The sequence below is a fragment of the Synchiropus splendidus genome, chromosome 8 (assembly GCF_027744825.2).
Source record: "Synchiropus splendidus isolate RoL2022-P1 chromosome 8, RoL_Sspl_1.0, whole genome shotgun sequence".
Classification (NCBI taxonomy): domain Eukaryota; kingdom Metazoa; phylum Chordata; class Actinopteri; order Syngnathiformes; family Callionymidae; genus Synchiropus; species Synchiropus splendidus.
In genome coordinates this window covers 18,454,448-18,471,702 of record NC_071341.1, presented here as the reverse complement: position 1 = coordinate 18,471,702, position 17,255 = coordinate 18,454,448, and the positions used below count along the sequence as shown (strand labels likewise).

At 42.6% G+C, this 17,255-nt stretch overlaps 2 protein-coding genes across 14 annotated transcripts in view; one reads left to right on the top strand and one right to left on the bottom strand.

Annotated features, from left to right (window-relative positions):
- The window catches only part of ift80 (intraflagellar transport 80 homolog (Chlamydomonas)), a 34,478-nt gene that overhangs the window by 5,214 nt on the left and 12,009 nt on the right, over positions 1 to 17,255 (bottom strand). The window contains exons 9-22 of one of the 13 annotated variants that reach the window (XR_008415683.1): positions 10,182 to 10,361; positions 9,143 to 9,261; positions 8,442 to 8,516; positions 7,861 to 8,024; positions 7,727 to 7,791; positions 7,513 to 7,648; positions 7,234 to 7,381; positions 6,753 to 6,924; positions 5,964 to 6,053; positions 5,724 to 5,896; positions 5,443 to 5,566; positions 4,310 to 4,734; positions 4,123 to 4,219; positions 929 to 4,023 (exon numbers count right to left, since the gene is read on the bottom strand). Coding sequence is in view for 2 of the 13 variants with exons in the window: in XM_053872954.1 (XP_053728929.1) it covers positions 4,624 to 4,734; positions 5,443 to 5,566; positions 5,724 to 5,896; positions 5,964 to 6,053; positions 6,753 to 6,924; positions 7,234 to 7,381; positions 7,513 to 7,648; positions 7,727 to 7,791; positions 7,861 to 8,024; positions 8,442 to 8,516; positions 9,143 to 9,261; positions 10,182 to 10,361 (1,557 nt within the window). In the remaining 11 variants the exon portion in view is untranslated. Of the gene's footprint in view, positions 1 to 928; positions 4,735 to 5,442; positions 5,567 to 5,723; positions 5,897 to 5,963; positions 6,054 to 6,752; positions 6,925 to 7,233; positions 7,382 to 7,512; positions 7,649 to 7,726; positions 7,792 to 7,860; positions 8,025 to 8,441; positions 8,517 to 9,142; positions 9,262 to 10,181; positions 10,362 to 17,255 lie in introns of those variants that run through there. The other 12 variants (XR_008415685.1, XR_008415684.1, XR_008415686.1 and 9 more) reach the window with 12 other exon arrangements.
- Positions 1,009 to 2,111, top strand: LOC128763785 (uncharacterized membrane protein C3orf80). Its single transcript, XM_053872956.1, has one exon. It carries the CDS (start codon positions 1,076 to 1,078, stop codon positions 1,703 to 1,705), a length of 630 nt encoding a protein of 209 aa, XP_053728931.1. The 5' UTR covers positions 1,009 to 1,075; the 3' UTR covers positions 1,706 to 2,111.

Below are 17,255 nucleotides of genomic sequence, written 5' to 3'. Positions count from 1 at the left end.
CGAATTACAGCCTGCTTACTCCAGACTCACTCAAACCACGCCTGCAGAGACATGCAGCATCAACTTGCTAACTTTTCCCTCACAGTGGGGAAACAAATGGACATCCTTAAAATTGGACTCAACCTCAAATATTATCATGAAAAAGTTATTCTGTTTCAAAAGGCTGTGTTATACTGGCTGAAACAAATACACTGTTTATTAAAAAAATAATAATAATAAAAATAAAGTAAATTCAACATTTGCAGTGTCAAAGTCAACAGAAAACTGAAGAAAAAAAATTAATGAACTATCAATGTTTAGTTGCTGTTAGCACACAGTAGAATGCTTGGAGCGTCCAAAAGCTATTTTGCCACCACTGTATATCACCATCGAGTCATCGATGTCATCATACTGAGGGGTTTGTTTGCATTATTGGACTGCCTGATCAGCAGGTGACTCTTTGGTGTGTTCTAGATGTGAAGGAGATTTTAATGGATGTAGCGGTAGAAACTCATACCCTACCTTTAAACGTGATAGTTACTGAAGGATTTCTATATTTGGAGTTTAAATTCAAAGGGAAGGAGGTGGGTCAGAGAATCAATACAGGAGCACCAGCCAGGAGGCTAAGGTGTCTGGTGTCGCACGCTTGGTCAGACAAATAACCCATACAAGATGTATACTCAAACAAGAGAGCTCATTTTCAACATTTGTATCAAACAGATTCCAGATTCCAAGCAGACTATTGTGCACTAAGTGAGCGAGTATGGATCTTCTCCCCCACGTTATTATTGATCATTGGTCACGGGGTGGGACAGTTGGACAGTTCCTGATGTGACACATTTGCAGGCTTCTCTAACGTGTAGAACCAGAGAGAAGCGTCTCGTGATGTAATTCTCTTCGAGTCGTCTCCAGAATCCTCAACCGTGGAGCAGCAGCAGCAGCAGACAGGTTCTCCTCAGCGGGGGAGGGGGCACCTGCTGTCCCGCTGCAGAAGCAAAGAGAGCGGCGGACGCGCACATCTGTAACACCTGGCTACACCGACACACGCGCCGTGGACCCAGCGGACAGCCCCCCCTCCCTCCCTGGAGATCCCGAAATGATGCCCCGTCTGGCGGGCGGCGGCGGAGCGACTACCGGCATCGTGTTTTCGGCGTGTCTGGTGTCCGTCTGTGAAGCCCTGAGGACCTGCGGGGAGGTCCAGTGCGGCGACGGTCAGCAGTGCTGCCCGCCCATCACCAGCGGGAACGGCAGCGCCAGCTCGGCGGTGCGCTGCTGCAAACTCCCCATCCACATTTTCTTCGACAACGTCGGCTGGTTCACGCGGAAGCTCTCCGGTATTCTGATCCTGCTTCTCCTCTTCGCTATGGGCTACTTCATCCAGCGGATCATCTGCCCGCGGCCACGCCGGCACCCGAACCACGACCGCAGCGAGGAGCCCTCCCTCTTCCACGGACATGCGTCGGCGTCCCAGGACTCCCTGCTGGACCGGTACCCCGAGTACAACCTGGGAGGCTTTACCTCCCCAAACCTGCCTGCCTACGATGAGGTGAAGTACTTGCCCACGTATGAGGAGAGCATGCAGGAGATGCACAGGGACCGGTCGGATGATAACTTGCTGGCCGAGAACGAGAGGAGTGACGCGGGTAGAGGGCGAGAGCAGCGGCGGGCGGTTCTCGAGGTATCGGGACAGCCACACAGCCCAAGGACATCGCGGAACTCTGTCTGAGAGGCGACAGACACTCACCCCAGACACTCTCTCATTATCTCCGGGGTCAGAGGTATAAACTCAAGTGCAATTATAATCCTGAATGTTAAGAATAAAAGACGAGTCTTGAGAAAAACCTGCGTGTTTTGACCAGATTGTGGAGGATTATGTTCCTTTTGTATGCAAAGTAGCTACTAAACGAAGGAAGAGAAGAGATTAGAACGGGAGACAGCTGCTAAAATCCAGGGCTTTGTGTTTTAGTCTGCGGAAAAATCCCATTAAGTTAAGATCCAGCAGCTCAGTTTTAAGGGAACCGTGACCCTTCAAATTCTGGACCCCGCAAAAAACCTCTTTGAAAATGGAGAAAAAAAAATCTTGTTTTTTTTTTTCTCATTTCAAAATTCTGAAATATGAGTAAACCAATAAACATCTGAATTAAAAAAAAAAATGTTTGAGAATTTGTTTTTTAACTTTTCATCATTTGAATGTAGATGGATAAACTTTGCTAATCCTAATATTATTTTACTGTTGAGGACAGATCAACATAACTCATACATTACAAATTAAGTATTTACATTTTATCCGGGTGTTTGGACGGCCAAGGGTCTGACTAGTTTGAACCAAACCATCCAGCAATAACAGCTCTATTTCACAAAACCACAGTGAAAAAAGGTTGATATCTGATAGTAATCACTTTGGATGGGATGGATGATTCAGGGTGAACTGAATAAATCATCCAATGCATTTTGAGATGATAATCGAGGCCCAACACCAGTCATGATCTAGAAAATGAATAATGCAATGCACAGATCAGTTGCGTGTGAAAGGTTTTCATGGGTACAAGCGCCTCCTCCCCCTCAGATTGATGCGGAACAAGAGCCATCACTTGCTTCCCCAATGCCGCACAGTGGGACCCTCAATGAGACGAATGAAATAGATCTATCACAGACTGTGGTGATGGCTGTCAGTAAAATGCACCAGTAACCTGTCTACAAAATGTACAAATGTTTAGATTAAGTTACAATATTGTGTCCTGCCTGATTGACGGCTGCTACTATAAGCAACATCTGGTTCCCTCTGGCCCAAATACTCCTCTGCGTGTGCAGAGTCTTGCTAACTGAAAGCATGAAAACGTCCATTTCTCCTCGTTCAAGCTGCAGCTGAACTACTGTGATTCGGATGTTGCCAATAACCAGGATCTGGTCCTCTTAAACGGGATCACTCAGTGGTTTAACAATCATGTCTAAAATTGTGTTTCTGGTAGTCATGGTCATTAAATATGTCTGGTGAGTGATAACGTGATATTTGTGACAGGAAGGAGGACAGATTGTCGCAACACTAAACTAGCTCATATTCCTTTTCATTGGCAGCCGCCTGAAAGCCATATGAAGAAATAGGTAGTGGGGCTATAAATCACACAGCCACTATTGCTACTCTATCTACAAAATGTAAGATTATAAATAGAGCCCTCCTGTGAAGCTCCTAACATGAAGTCTGAGTGGAAATTGTGGTGTCCTTTGTAATCCAATACTCGGCGGCCATGAAGGCAGAGTACGCGGTGAACACTGATGGCTTCCTATCCACAGTGAAATTTGTGGGCGGCAGGCGTTTGCACTTAAAAGCATCAAATCCATAAAAGGCATTACACATTGGAAAGCCACTGATGGACAGATGAGATGAAGTGTGTGACCCCAAGTGTCAAGCAGTGCTGCTCCAGCCATGTGAGCTCGTGTCGAACATTTTTACATGACACAAACCGTTTAACGGAGGCGAGAGTCTACAGACAGGGGCGTGTACAGACAAAGACAGATGTCCAGTGCACTAACAAACGCGATACGCAATTAGGTGTAAGCAAAACAGACGATCCGGTTACTGACTCGCTGGACTAGATAACAAATAAACTCTAAAAGGCCAAATCAATGCACATTATGTGTCTCATAAATTGCACATTAAACCCAGACGGCATTATTTGTCCAGCAATTTATTAGGCTAGAAGTCTGCAAGTGTTGTAATGAACATTTGGTGATTCATATTTTTATAAACCCCACAACACTAAGGGTTTACCAATCACTCTTTGTCCTAAACGTGTTATATTACTTCACTGCACCTCCTGTTGTTGGCTGCTTTCCGGTTTCAGTATTTGCCGATTGGTCAACAGAGCATCATGTTGCATACAAATGCATAAACTTTCTTCAGTTTTGGGCCACACACAAGGCTTTTCTCAGATCTAACCTGAACTGACTGGTGACTGTCAACAGCCCTGTCGTCCCTTTTCGATAGTAAGGAGTTAGCTCATTCCTTCGGGGTGGGGTGGGGTGAGCGCTTCACAGCTTGTCCAGCTATAAAGAGACCACAAACAGACAAGCACAATGTGATGCAGCACTGAAAAATCTCACTGTAAAACACTTTCCTTGGCCTCATGTTACTATCCCACCTACACCAATTTGACCTCCAACCCCAGAGTGGAAGATCCTGAGGGATGTGGACACCATCCATTCTTCTCCAAAACAAGCCATGCTACACCTCCCCTCCGGCCTTGAACACAGGAGTTCAGTCATGTCTGCGGTTCCTTCATACTCAAAACATCACCATCCCAAATAGTGACACCAGGAGTAAGAAGATTACCTGTCCTGACCTGATCTCACCCTCACTCAACTCCAAAGATGTTTGATCTGTCACAGAAAAATTTGATCTCCAGTCTGGCTTGTTAACATCCCTGGATCAGTTCACGTTGCCAGGAAAATCGTTTCAACCTGAGAAACAGAAGACGTTTCAGATAAAACGTTTAATGTCATTTTCTTCTAGAAACATAAAAAACACTTTTTGTAAATACCAATCCAGCACAACATAGAGTGAGTCAGCCTTTCCTGTACACTATATTACATATCAGAGTTCTGTTGAATTCACATCAGAATCAGGTCAAAAAGGCTGTGTTCTTGTTAGTGTCGTGTGGCCACGCTGCTCCTGACTGAGGCGCTAGCAGCTTTCTCTCGCTCCTGGGACAACTCCATCTCTATCTTCGCCTGGATTTTCTCCCAATCCACCTCCACCTGGCAGAAATGAAACAAGATTACAGGTCTGTTCGTCCCTCAGTGTTAACAATAGGTTGAACCTTATGCATATTTAGGGATGTATATTTAGGGATATTCATGTGAAAAAGCCAAGCTCTTACAGACTCCTCAACCAGAGTGAGAAAAAGGAGCGCAAATAGGGGAACTAGTTCTTCATCACTGAGGGCTCAAGCTCACTGACTGACCAGTGACTGATTCCCTGATCACTGGTTTTCTCGTTCTCTCTATTATTATATCACGTGAGTGTACAAATATGCACTGAATGTGGCCTTTCTTTAGTGGATAATCTGACCAAGTTAAAGCTGATTTTTTGCATTTAGTTGTTGTTTAAAGGCGTATCTTAATTCTGACTTAAACTTCACAGAGGTTCGACATCCAGTTTATAACGTATAACATCATCTAACTCCAGTAATACAATCTATCTATGCTCTATGATGAGAAGAAGAGTAGCAAGACAGAATCCAAACATAAAGGCAGGGAACAGTAGGGGATCTCCAGTCTTTGGAGAGCAGCGCCTCCACTGCTCCCTGCACACTTCCTGGAACCCTACCGACACTGAAAAGCTTAAGTGCTGCATACAATATATGGTTGCTAGATTCAAGTGCAGCACATTGATCAATAGAAAGTATATAAAACTGCAATAGAAACGCACAGCTCAACAAAAGCAGTAAAGGGGTTCCAACTCACCCCGACAGAGTACTTGAGGAAGGTCTTATTGGTCTCTTTTCTTCCAAATTTCTGCAGAAACCTCTCTCTGTAGGCCAGTACGGTGTCCACATGAGTCTTATGCTTTACTGCCAGTTCCAATGCCCTGAAAACGAAACAAGTATAAAGATAAAGAGCCGAAATGGAGATCTATTGTTCAGAGGGCCGGCATAAATCTTCCCAAATTTGCCAGCCAACACTGCATTTGCATTCACTCTGCTTTCTCTTCCTGTACACAGAGACAGAGGAGGAAAGAGCTTCACCTCTCCCAGCAGAACAGATCGATGTTGATTTGAATGGCCTGGTAGACGAGTCCGGCCTGCAACAGCGTGGCCTCTGCTTCCAGGACTTGACCACTGAACATTAGCATATGGGCCAAAGATGACTCCTTCGAGGGCCTTTCTTTTATATACTTGATGTATTGCACTCTCGGCAGCTGCAGGGAAATAACAAAACGCAATCTTGCATGGTTCCCCATATTCTAAAGAGTTCAACCATCCTACCTCTCCGATAGCAGCGTAGGCCATTTCCGCCGTGTTCAGCTCTCTGCTGGCCATTGCCATACCAGCCAGGCACGCCCACAATGTCTGGTCCTTCAGAGATATGAGGCGACAAGAGTCATGAACACAGCAAAAGATTCATATCACTTGTCCAACATTGTTAAATAAAGACTTGATTTTGGTTAAAAGAGCAGCATAAAAGAAAGAAATGTGTCATCACTTTGTTCCGACAAACAACTTCCATTATTAAATGGAGCTCAAACCACCAGATGTGCCAGCGGATGAATCTCACAATTTGGTCAACACTCTAATTCCCTTTTTTATCACTGCGCATCATCAACGGCTTCGATCAAAACAATCAGATAGTTGTCCTCTTCCTGAGGAGAACAAGTCGTGAAAACACAGAATCACAACATGTGACCTGATGATTTAATGTGCCTGATAATGACTGCAATCCCTGGCACAGCCACAAGGGGCGGCAGATTCAGGCTTTAGTTAAACAGCAACTTGTGCTTATGCAAGTGATTTTATACTCGCGTCTGGAAGCCGGATCCGGTAAATTGTGTGCCCCATCTAATTGAGGGCTAATTAAATCCAGTGGGTTTTTTCCTATAAACTAGTTGACTCACTTTTTCTTATACAAACACACAAGCATGAGTGTGTCACACACAACAATTAAAAACATGCCTGGGTCACAGTGAAGGCAGGGCTATTCTGAATGAACCACATGCACGACCACACTGTAGTCAGCTCATGAAAGAAGACAAGAGTTTAAAAGTGAAGGCTGCTTACTTTGGCAAAACGACAGAGACGAAGAGCGTCGTCCCAGTGTGCTGCGGTGCTGTACTCATGCAGGAGAGCAGGGTAAGGTGGAACACTGCTGTATACCAAGGAGCCATCTCCCTGGCGTAATGTCACTTTGGTGCCCACATAGTTGACTACTTGTGGGGCTTTGCTGAACTCGCTGAAAAAAAAAAATTGAAAGTAACATCAGTAAATTAAACATATGTGGTGACACTTAAAAAAATCTATAAAAATAAAACAAATAATGGGAAGTGCCCAACCACGACAGTGTAGCCAGTGAACTGCTGCTGTCTTTATGCAATAGCTTAGTTTTGTTACTCCAGAGGGTACAAAAATGTCGAAGTCAAAGCCTAAGTATACTGAACGCTAATGTTATTTATTTAATGCATATATTTTTGGAATATTAACAACTCAAACAACCCATTACAAATCAGATTTGCTAAGGAGGAAAGCACAACAGAGCAAGTACCTGTTGTCCTTTGTGTACAACGTTTTTGAAAGCAGCTCCTTGTCAACAAAGACGACGCCTGGGTAGTACCACACTTTAACCTGGTTGTCTTGGATGCCGCAGAGGATGTTCGCAGAATCATTCCATGCCATACTGTGAATCATGCTCCCTAAAAGACACAGAAGATCAATTACGGTCCTGAGAAAAATATCTTCCTTTATAAAGATGACCACCTCGACCTTGCGTACTTGAAATTGCCACATTGAAGTCAAATGCTGGAGCGTCAGTTATCTTTCTTACCAATCTTGCAGACTTTAGGTTCCTTCCCCAGGTAGCGTATTGGCGCCAAGTAGAGGTCCCGGTTCTTGTCAATCAGAGCAATTCTTCTCTCATTGGCTGCTCCACACTGATCCAGAGCGATTTCTGCCACCTCCAGCTACGTATTAAATAAATGTGAACACAAAAGAAAATGATCTGTAGCCAATCATGTCTCTCTTTTATCAAGTAGAAATACCTTATGAGTAAGATGCTTCCCATCGCCTAGGGCCTTGCCAGTTAGAGCATCAAATAGAAGGATGACTGTGGGAGCAGAAAAAAAATAAGTTGCAGGACAATGCTTTGTAATGAAATAATGAAGATTTTATTGACCTTTTTCATCACTCTTGTCACGAATCGCGATGGCGTCGTTACTCAGAGAGACACTCTGTGCGTTGAGAATGTCAGGTCTCATCCCAGGGAACTTGGGTGAGGAGATGAGACGCCCATCATAGGAGTACGTATACAACCCAGCGCCATCCACAAGTAGAAAATGCCTCGGTGGGAGAGAGATACTGACAATGATTCTATCTTATGAGGTGACGTGACGTGAAGACACAGTGAATTAGCAACAGTGATTGGTAGTTGAAGCTGTTTAGCACTGCATCGCCTTACCAAGCAAGACACATCACATTCAGCTGTCATGAGAGAACATACAACAAAATCTATTTAGCACTGAAACGATACGCACGGCCACTGCTCAAGATCTCCTGGTTATCAATTGAATTCCCCTGAGCAGTGATGCTCTCAGACTTATTGAATGAAGATGCTGGCTGAGTGTGAGCCTGGGCACTCGGTCATACTTACTTGTGCTTGTAATGGAGCGCTGGTTGCCATTTAGTACAGTGCAGAATAATGATGCTCTCGAGAAGATAACGGATGATCCAATGAGCGTCTCCACTAATGCAACTCACCTCTCTGCTTGCATGATGAGACTCGCAGTTCCTTCCTTGAGGTCGAAGATTAGAGGAGTGTTCCAGTTTTTTGTACTGAAAAAACAAAAACAACTAAGCTTAGATTCCAGTGGTAAACATGAAGATAGTGCTCCAATACTAGAGATCTGTCATCTGTTAAACTAAGACACAGCATTATTATTATTCATATAAACCACATATTTATAGAACATTTACTCATCTGTGTCATTCATCCACCCAAAATTACTTTTCCTTACATCTGCTTCCAGATGAAACAGAGTGAGTGTCACTGTCATGGTGCTCTCAACCAACGTATTAGTGTCATGACCACATGAAACATGGAACTACATTCAAGGACTATGTAGGGAAATGTATGCTGAAAATACTGTATGAGTGGAGCTGCTGCTGAAGACAAGTCAGTTGAGGTGGTTTGGAAATGTCATAGAGACTTCCGTCTCTAATGTGGTCTGGTTTGACACATTCATGGAAAAAAGATAAAGGTCAGATGAGGTGTAATAAAGTACAGGTCGACAAGGTTTACTTTGGAGAAACACACAGCTAAAGTATTTTACTGACTCATTATAGATGATTGCTTTATCAGGTTTTGTTTACAATAAGTTGTGGTGAAATGACCAACCGTTATTGTTAATATAAAACCCCCCAAAACCTAAAAACAGAGTTACAGGAAGCATGAAACTGACTTGTACACGTAGCACTGCAGCAATGTGGCCACCACTAGGTGACCATGAGCCAATGATGCTTTGATGACTCGATCTCTGAATTCCAATATGTCCACCGCATCGTTCATCACATCCCGCACCTGAAAAAGACACATTCATCCATCGCCCAAGGTTTGAAAATACACATTTTACAATGTTTACAAAAATAAAGACGCTGTCTTTTCCACTGAGAAAACTGAGACTTTCTCTCATAAACACACCAATAATTCAGCATATTACACAAGCGGGGCTCAAAAGGTCAAAAGAATACATAAGGCAATTGTTGTTGGAGTGGGCAGTTTATACAGCACGGGATGTGTGTGCCGCTCAGTGCTTCATTTTTCATCAGCATAGATAAATACCTCCCTCCCGCTCCCGCTTTGAATGAATGAAAGGACTTTTTCCAGCACCAGGTGAAAGGTGTGGTTATTTTTACAGCTTTACAAATCTTCCTCCTCTGCCCCCTCAGGCAATTTAACATGCAACACAACCAGGAATAAAAAAAAAAAACATTTGACCGCAAGGTGGTAAATTTAGCTTGCTGATTCATAAACCACTGGCAGATGTGCACGTTTTAAGAGAACTGTAAAAGGGAGAGCTGATGGAAAAAAAAGTACCAGTGTGGATAAAAATAAATGCCTGATGACCCTCGCTTGTTCACAAACTCGCCTTGGTAAAGATGCCCATAAAGGATGCATTATCATGTGACTTTAATTGTACGATGGGATATAAGGGAATGCACTGTATAGTTAAACATTTGGGTGTGTAAACTGTGTAAATGCTACTTGTGGTAAGGTTGAGTTGAAACAGTACATAATGGTGGAGAGTGGGAGTCGGCAAAACAGACTGGTCATTGTCACTGGCTGGCACTCTGATCAGATCCAGCTGAAATATATGGTCACACACAGTGGCTTGGACGCAGCTATATATTACTGCTGCATCAGAAAAAATATACAGAACCCAGGATTGGGGCAACAAGGATGAAAAAAATGTATTATGGCGTGTGTCGACATCTGAGGACCTGCATGGTTCTCCTCTTCGTGAGGGTGACGATGAAGTTCTTCCATTCCCAATGCTGCTCCACCACATGGGCAAAGATGACATGGCCGTTTCCACAAGCTCCTGCCAGCTGGGTGCCATCTGCGGACCAGGCCAAGCTGAACACACTGCCTGTGTTGGGCTTCTCCAGCGCATACGACCACTGAAAAAAAGCCCAGATAACAGAGGCAGGGAGAGGCATGTTATAAGTTAACCACAAGTTACATTAGTACACTGGTGATGTTGCTGTAAATGCCACAACAGCCCGGTTAGCTCCGAACTTTACTGAGCTGTGATGAGCAATGAGGCACTGGAGGATCGTTCTCAACAAACGCATGCTTTCAATCATACAATATGCTAATGCTACTAAGATGACCAACAAGACCACATGAGAAGAACTTATAAAACTCAATGGGTAGAGATGTTTTCCTTCTTGAAAGTTGCAAGCATCAGACTCAGCCTAAACCATAAAAAAAACCTACGTATTTATCCGTGAAAAGGTTTGGGGGAAGCAACAAAAAACAATTCTGTGCAGAATAAAGGGTATTTATCCATCAATCTATAATATTATGACCAACCGTGATTTATTCCTGAGACAACTCTCTCCCTGAGGGAGCATGCTTGAAAGTAGGAAATAAGCAACTCCAACATGGCTGTTAAAATTAGACAACCAATCCCTTCATCATATCCTGTCTTGTTTACGTTTAGTGGGTTGCTTGCAAAGGAAGCAAGAGTTTGGTAAGACAATTCAGGTTATTTTCACTCACTTTTTGGTTCTCTCTACAAGCAGAATGAAATATTAGCACTTTCCAACATACTATTATGAAAGAAATTTGTGTATGGATTTAATACACATGCATTGGAGGTAAAGTCAATTTCCATTGAAGTAACAAAACAAGAAGAACCATATATATATGAATTCCTAGCGATCATGAATATGCTTCTATATTCTTTATTCTTTTGTCAACACTCACAGCAGTGTATGCCTGTCGTACTACTGAGCAAGAGTACAATAACATCAGCATTACTTGCTTATGGAACGGCATGTATGAACACCCGCTTGCTTTTCAATGCGTGAGAAACGTTTTCTGGCAAGGAAAAGCATAAAAGGATGTAGGAAAAAAATCATTAATTTGAGGTCGCCACCCCCTCCTTGGTCAAAAATGATCTAACAGCCATTTGATCGCCAAAAATAACGATCGACTGCCAGATTTAAGTTTAGGAAGAGTGAATATGTTCAGAGTGAAGATGGAGAGCCCACAAGAACAAAAAACTCGAGTAGAAAGCATTGATGTGATGAGGCAACTGGATGCTGGATAAATACAAAGCAGGCCAAGCTGCTATCATATTAGCGGGTCTTGAATTACCACCACAATAAGTTTTCGATTTTGAAAGAACTTGGCTTGATGAGAAAGGTTTGAGGGGAAATAGTATTAAAGCCTGGGAGCTGATTCAGTTTTTCTTTGTAACCTTTTTATGGGATTTAATGAACCTTTATTATCGAAGTAAGAAAAATAACCCGAAATCAATAGACAGACTAACATGAGTCAAATTCCGCATTTTTTGACAAATCAAACTTGGCACCAAAGAAGTGATGGATGGGAAAAGTCCACCCTGAAATTAAGTGGCTCCACTATTTTAACACTAACAACACTTCCAACCTATTTAAGCACTCCAATGTCAATAATGGGCGTGTACGACGACTTTACTTCTGCAGATCACTTTCAGCCAAATTGTTTTGTTGTATATCTGTACAAATAACACAGGAACTTTGAACAGGATGTTTGGGGGTGGGGGTGTGCTAATGTTGGCTAATGTCTTGCTGCATGCCTGCACTGGTCAGACAAGTGCGTCTCAGCAGGCCGAATCTTGCGGTAGAGCTCAGAGAAAAGGACTTCACTGTATTCGCTGCCTTATACACATACAGCTGTGGCATGTGAGGTGTGGCGTTATTTCCTCTCCATCGCCTTTCACAGGGTTAACTCTAACAGTTGGCTGCCTACAGGTTGCAGACCATCTGCTTTGATCCCTCTCCATCTTTGGGTGCCTCTGTTGTACTATATGCATATAGACATTCAGCTGGTTTTGGTTTCTACCTGCTGACAGCAGCGAGTGTCATATCAGATCTTTATATAGCGCTAGGAAAAACAGTGCTCGTACAGCTGTCATGTGAAATGAAATTGCATTCAAGTTGTGCCCACATAACATGAATGGAGATGATCTTACAAAGTATGGGTCAACAATAATAGCCATCCTCAACTTACAGCTGGCCTTCTCAAATGGCCAGGTATGGACGTAGTGTTGTAGTCAAGACCACACCAACTGAGACCAAGACATTATCGAGAATGAAAGGTATCGAGAACGACACTGGTCTTGAATAGAAATGCAGAGTCCGTCCAGTCTGTGTAAAAGTGTATGCGAGACCGAGACCCTAGAAAGTGGTCTTGAGACCAATCAAATACTACAACACTATATGGACAAGCAGGGATGGACCATGGTTAAGACACAAGATATATGATATCTAGCACTGCTGCATCCATGTTTAGTTACTGCCATTACCATATTGTGCTACTGAGCACTTAGACCCATCTGCAGATTGCTAGCAAAGCCAGGATTTTTTTTTTCAAATGCTGTCCCCGTCAGTTCCGTAAGTAACGGACTTCAGTTGTCATGTTTCTTTCAGGATTTTCTGCAAATGACACGGCGAAAACCATTGTGTTCATGCCCACCTCCATGATGTGCTATGTGTTTGTTTCGATGGTTCCACTTCATTTTAATACATTTGCGATTTCAGCCCTAAAAGGAGATAATTTTTCTGAAGGTGGCAGCTCTCAGTTAAACTGTGACGGTGCACCACGCTGGTTTATCTGTGGTGAAAACCCTGTATTGCATTTTTATGAACGATACACCGACACCTGACATCCACGTCATGACATCACTAATGTGGCTCAGAGAGGTTGAATATATTCTTCTAAACTGACAAACAGAGGTGTGCAATGAAAGGCACCATGCAGTCAGCCCTATGTGCACCAGAGAAAGAAGTAACATATGTTGAAGCCTGTTAATAGCATTTGTGTACTTTTCTGCCTCAGTGGGATATTAATCTGAGCATTTTTTTACATGGAAAAAAATAAAAATAAAAAATCTGCAATACAAAATAAAATTATATTTAAATATGTATAAAAACATAATAATTAAAATAAAAACAAAATAACAAATCAAATGAAAAAAAAATCAATTAATTACAATCATAAATAATGTAGACAAAAATGGTGGATCATGAAAAAGCTCAAGTGGAAGTCCACTTAATGGTCAGTGGACCAGGTCAGACCATAATGGACGTCTCTGTGGGCAGAGGGAAGGTGACAGACATTACGTGTAGTTCTTAGCGAGGATGTGGGGGAGAGACCCCTCGTACTCACAATGAGCTTATACACACAGATTACATATTTATAGCAGCAATGCATGACTCTGCAGGTATGTCTTGATAGACACATGGGTGCAGACAGAAACACACATGTGCACTTGTGCTGAAGCCATGGCAGACGACCAAGTCTTGATGATCTGCGTGAGCACTAAGCGAAACACCCACACATGTATCCTGTGTGTGTTGACACAAGCACGTTAATGCAGCTCAGACTCACAGACGTTGGTTGCATGTAGGTGACAAATCCTGAAGTGTTAAACTGCTAAAATTGTGTCTCTGCCGCGTAGAGAACGTGATAATCCTACACCACCAGTATTTAACTGAATCTTTTTGAGCTCTTGATGTGACTGAAGCACAAAAAAATACAAGTAGACAGACTGGTAACCAGGTAGTGAAATGATTTCAGCATGAGCGCTCGCAAAACGCAGAACCAAAAGAACCAAAATGTACAAATGTAGGGCTTCTTTAAGGAGTGTGTCTCCACACTCTCTCCTCCCTCTCACATTTCTGCACATATGTTTATCATTAGGACTAGCAGGTGTTGTGGGCCTGCCCCTTTTCTCTATTGTTGCCTGAAGCCTGAGCCAACTCTGAAGAGTCTGCAATATGGGCTGTTTAAAAATTGCTTAAAGGCTATACTCAAAAGAAGCAACTTTAACCTGCTACTAGCTTTTAGTCTAACCAGATGCAAAATGCTCCAGCCTACTTTCATATAAGTATAAAATTGTAATAAGCACTCTCGTGTTTGTGAATATAATTATTTTGTCATTTCTTGAGTACAGATTTTGAATATGAAAAGAAATCATTTAGATGTTTCAGCTACAACTTGAAGCCGAAGGGAGCTGCACATTTGATGAAAAAAGCCTGCAGGTGGTGAGCCACAATACTGACGCATGACATGGGTAAACCAAGCAACAATAAAGGCTATGTGATCTGGTCCAACAAGAATCTCTCCTGAGAGGTTTACCTGGAGACGAATTTTGACAGCAAACAACACAGAAATACAAAAAACTAGCATGAAATTAAGAGCGCGACGTGACAGTGAACAGTATCTAGAAGGGTTTCGATGACATTGGCTTCACCTAAATATGTTTAGAATGACCCTGGATTGTGGCAAATATGTGCAACTTCAAACTGAACTGAAGAATCTGGATACAGCACTTTAGATTGGTACTACACAACAAAGAGGTCGAAGGTGGTCCGATCCCAGAAAATGCTGAGCGTTACACAAGTTACGCTCAGCATTTTCTGGGATCAGAGTCTAATATGATGGAGCTAGGAGACGTCTGCTATTCAATCCATACAATACACTTTAGTTCATGTACAAGACTTAAAATATTTTGGTACTTGATCTCAAATATGATTTTAGTAGTTCACAATGAGATCAACCCTGTACAGAAGTGTCTAGCAGACAGTGATCAACACAGCACGTTTAACATTAGACAAGGCTTTCTATTGTAATCTAATCTAAACCAAGCCGCTGTCATGTATTCACAATTCACCAGCACACAATCGTGCCTGAAAAAAACCACACTCTTGCTGATGCTGACAGACACTCAGGCAAATAATGGACTGAAGTTATCATACTGGGACATTCTTAACTTGGTGCTGAAAATGTTCTGGACTGCGCAAACCAGAGGTAGCGACTTACTAAAGCTGCGGCCACCGCAACCTGGCAAGGATAAGTGAACGAGGATGGAGAGTTGGGTAAAGCAGGTCTCAAGCCTCGGGAAAAGCAAATGATGAATGTTTGGACCACTGACCCATTACACAATCCTTAAATATATCAGCCTGGACGCCCCCTTCTTCAACTCAATCAGCTTATCAGACAGAGGCATGTTGAAGTTTCTTGTCTTCTGAAACCATTCACCCATTAGCTGTCCTGTCTGAGGAACCATAAATATTAAAGATGAAAGCAAGAACCTACATCTTATTGGTGCAAAACCGACATTATGTTAGTTAATGAAGTTTCTGATAAAAATGATTCCGCTTTAGCGCCACAGAAGCATTCAAAAAACCAAAATTCATCATCAAGATTGGTTTGAGAATCTAATCTTAGGTCTGAGCTTTACTTCAAGTAGCCTCATGCAACAGGCATGTGCAACAGCAGTACTAAATATTGGGTATGACCACACCTGAGACTGCCTCTTAATGAGTCTTATTATAATAATAATGTCAGAAACAGGACAAAGTGAAAACTTGCGGATTTCGCTCCTCACCTCACATATGCTTCCTGGTGCTGCCATGAGGAGCCTAGTCAAACAACCAAAATGAACCAACTCTTAAGAAATGTGACCGTGTTGTTGACAACATACCAGGCAACAGAAGTTCCTTAAAGCGTAATGCATGGATTAAAAAGGAACTGCATTAATTCTGGTTTAATACTGGCCCACTGGGAGCTAATAGGAGTCAACCTGGTGCAGGGTTAACAGCCTTACATAAATCAGAACAGCTGGGAGACTCCCTGCCAGGCCAGCTGGCTTCGGTTTGCTGTGTGTTTGTGAACAGGACAGGACCTGGCAGCGCAGGTACTGAGTGTAAATCCTAGCACTTAATAAACACAACACAAACGTGTGAGTGTAATGGACATAAGACATATACAAATGCTGTCATAAATTGGCATTGGGTTTTGTTTACACTGAGTTGCGAATAATCTTGCCATACTTAATCTGGAAGCTAAAGAAGGTGTGTAAGTGCTCGACTTAAAAATGAAACCATTTGTTGAGTGGAGATGGCTTTGGACAAAGTTTCATCAATCTTTCCTTGTAAATGTCGTGGGGGATGGGGTTGACTGCTAAGATAAGGCCAAGCTGGGCTGATGTCCAGGACTGCTGAGAATTATGTGAGGAAAACTCAGGCTGGAAATCGCTGTGATTTACAAGGATTATCAAAAAGGACGCTAGTTTTCTACAACTGAGATTATACACATGCGCAATACTTCAGTGCAATTACGTGTCGGCATAGATTCAAGATTATTTATTATACAAACAGAACATATTTTGGCTTACGTCAGTAGAATTTGAAACTGTATTAACAAAGCATATATGTGGCTACATCCCACCAGAACAAAACCAACTGCCACTTTCCCAACTTGAACTCACGAATCATGAAACAATCAAGAGTCAGAGTGGAGATACCATCTATGGAGCTTGTCACGGGTTGATCCTCCTGCCAGCCGGACACACCTGGAAGTGCTACAAAGAAGGACCCACTAGCAATGGCTCCATTACACAGTGATGTAATATAATAACGCAGTATATTATATATAAATATTTAACACAGACAACAACCAGACAAGAGTCACGTGATCGCCACAAACTCGCCTGTCAATACCTTAGTGTCAACACACCGTTTCTTCTTTCAATAGAATGGAACCAGACGTTTGAATACTGGCAACAGAAAGTTCTCTTCACGGAGGAGCGACAAAGAGGAACATGAGAAGGAGCATTGATTTTTAAATCTGGCTCAATTGCTGTTGCCATTCATCAACATCTACAACATTAAGAATGATGTGAATACTAAGCTAACAAGATTGCAATCCTGCTTTCACCCCGTTGTGCATGGTTCTATGACGAAGCACAGGATGTTCCCACTAAATCGCTTATTGTCAGTAATAATAGTTCACATTGA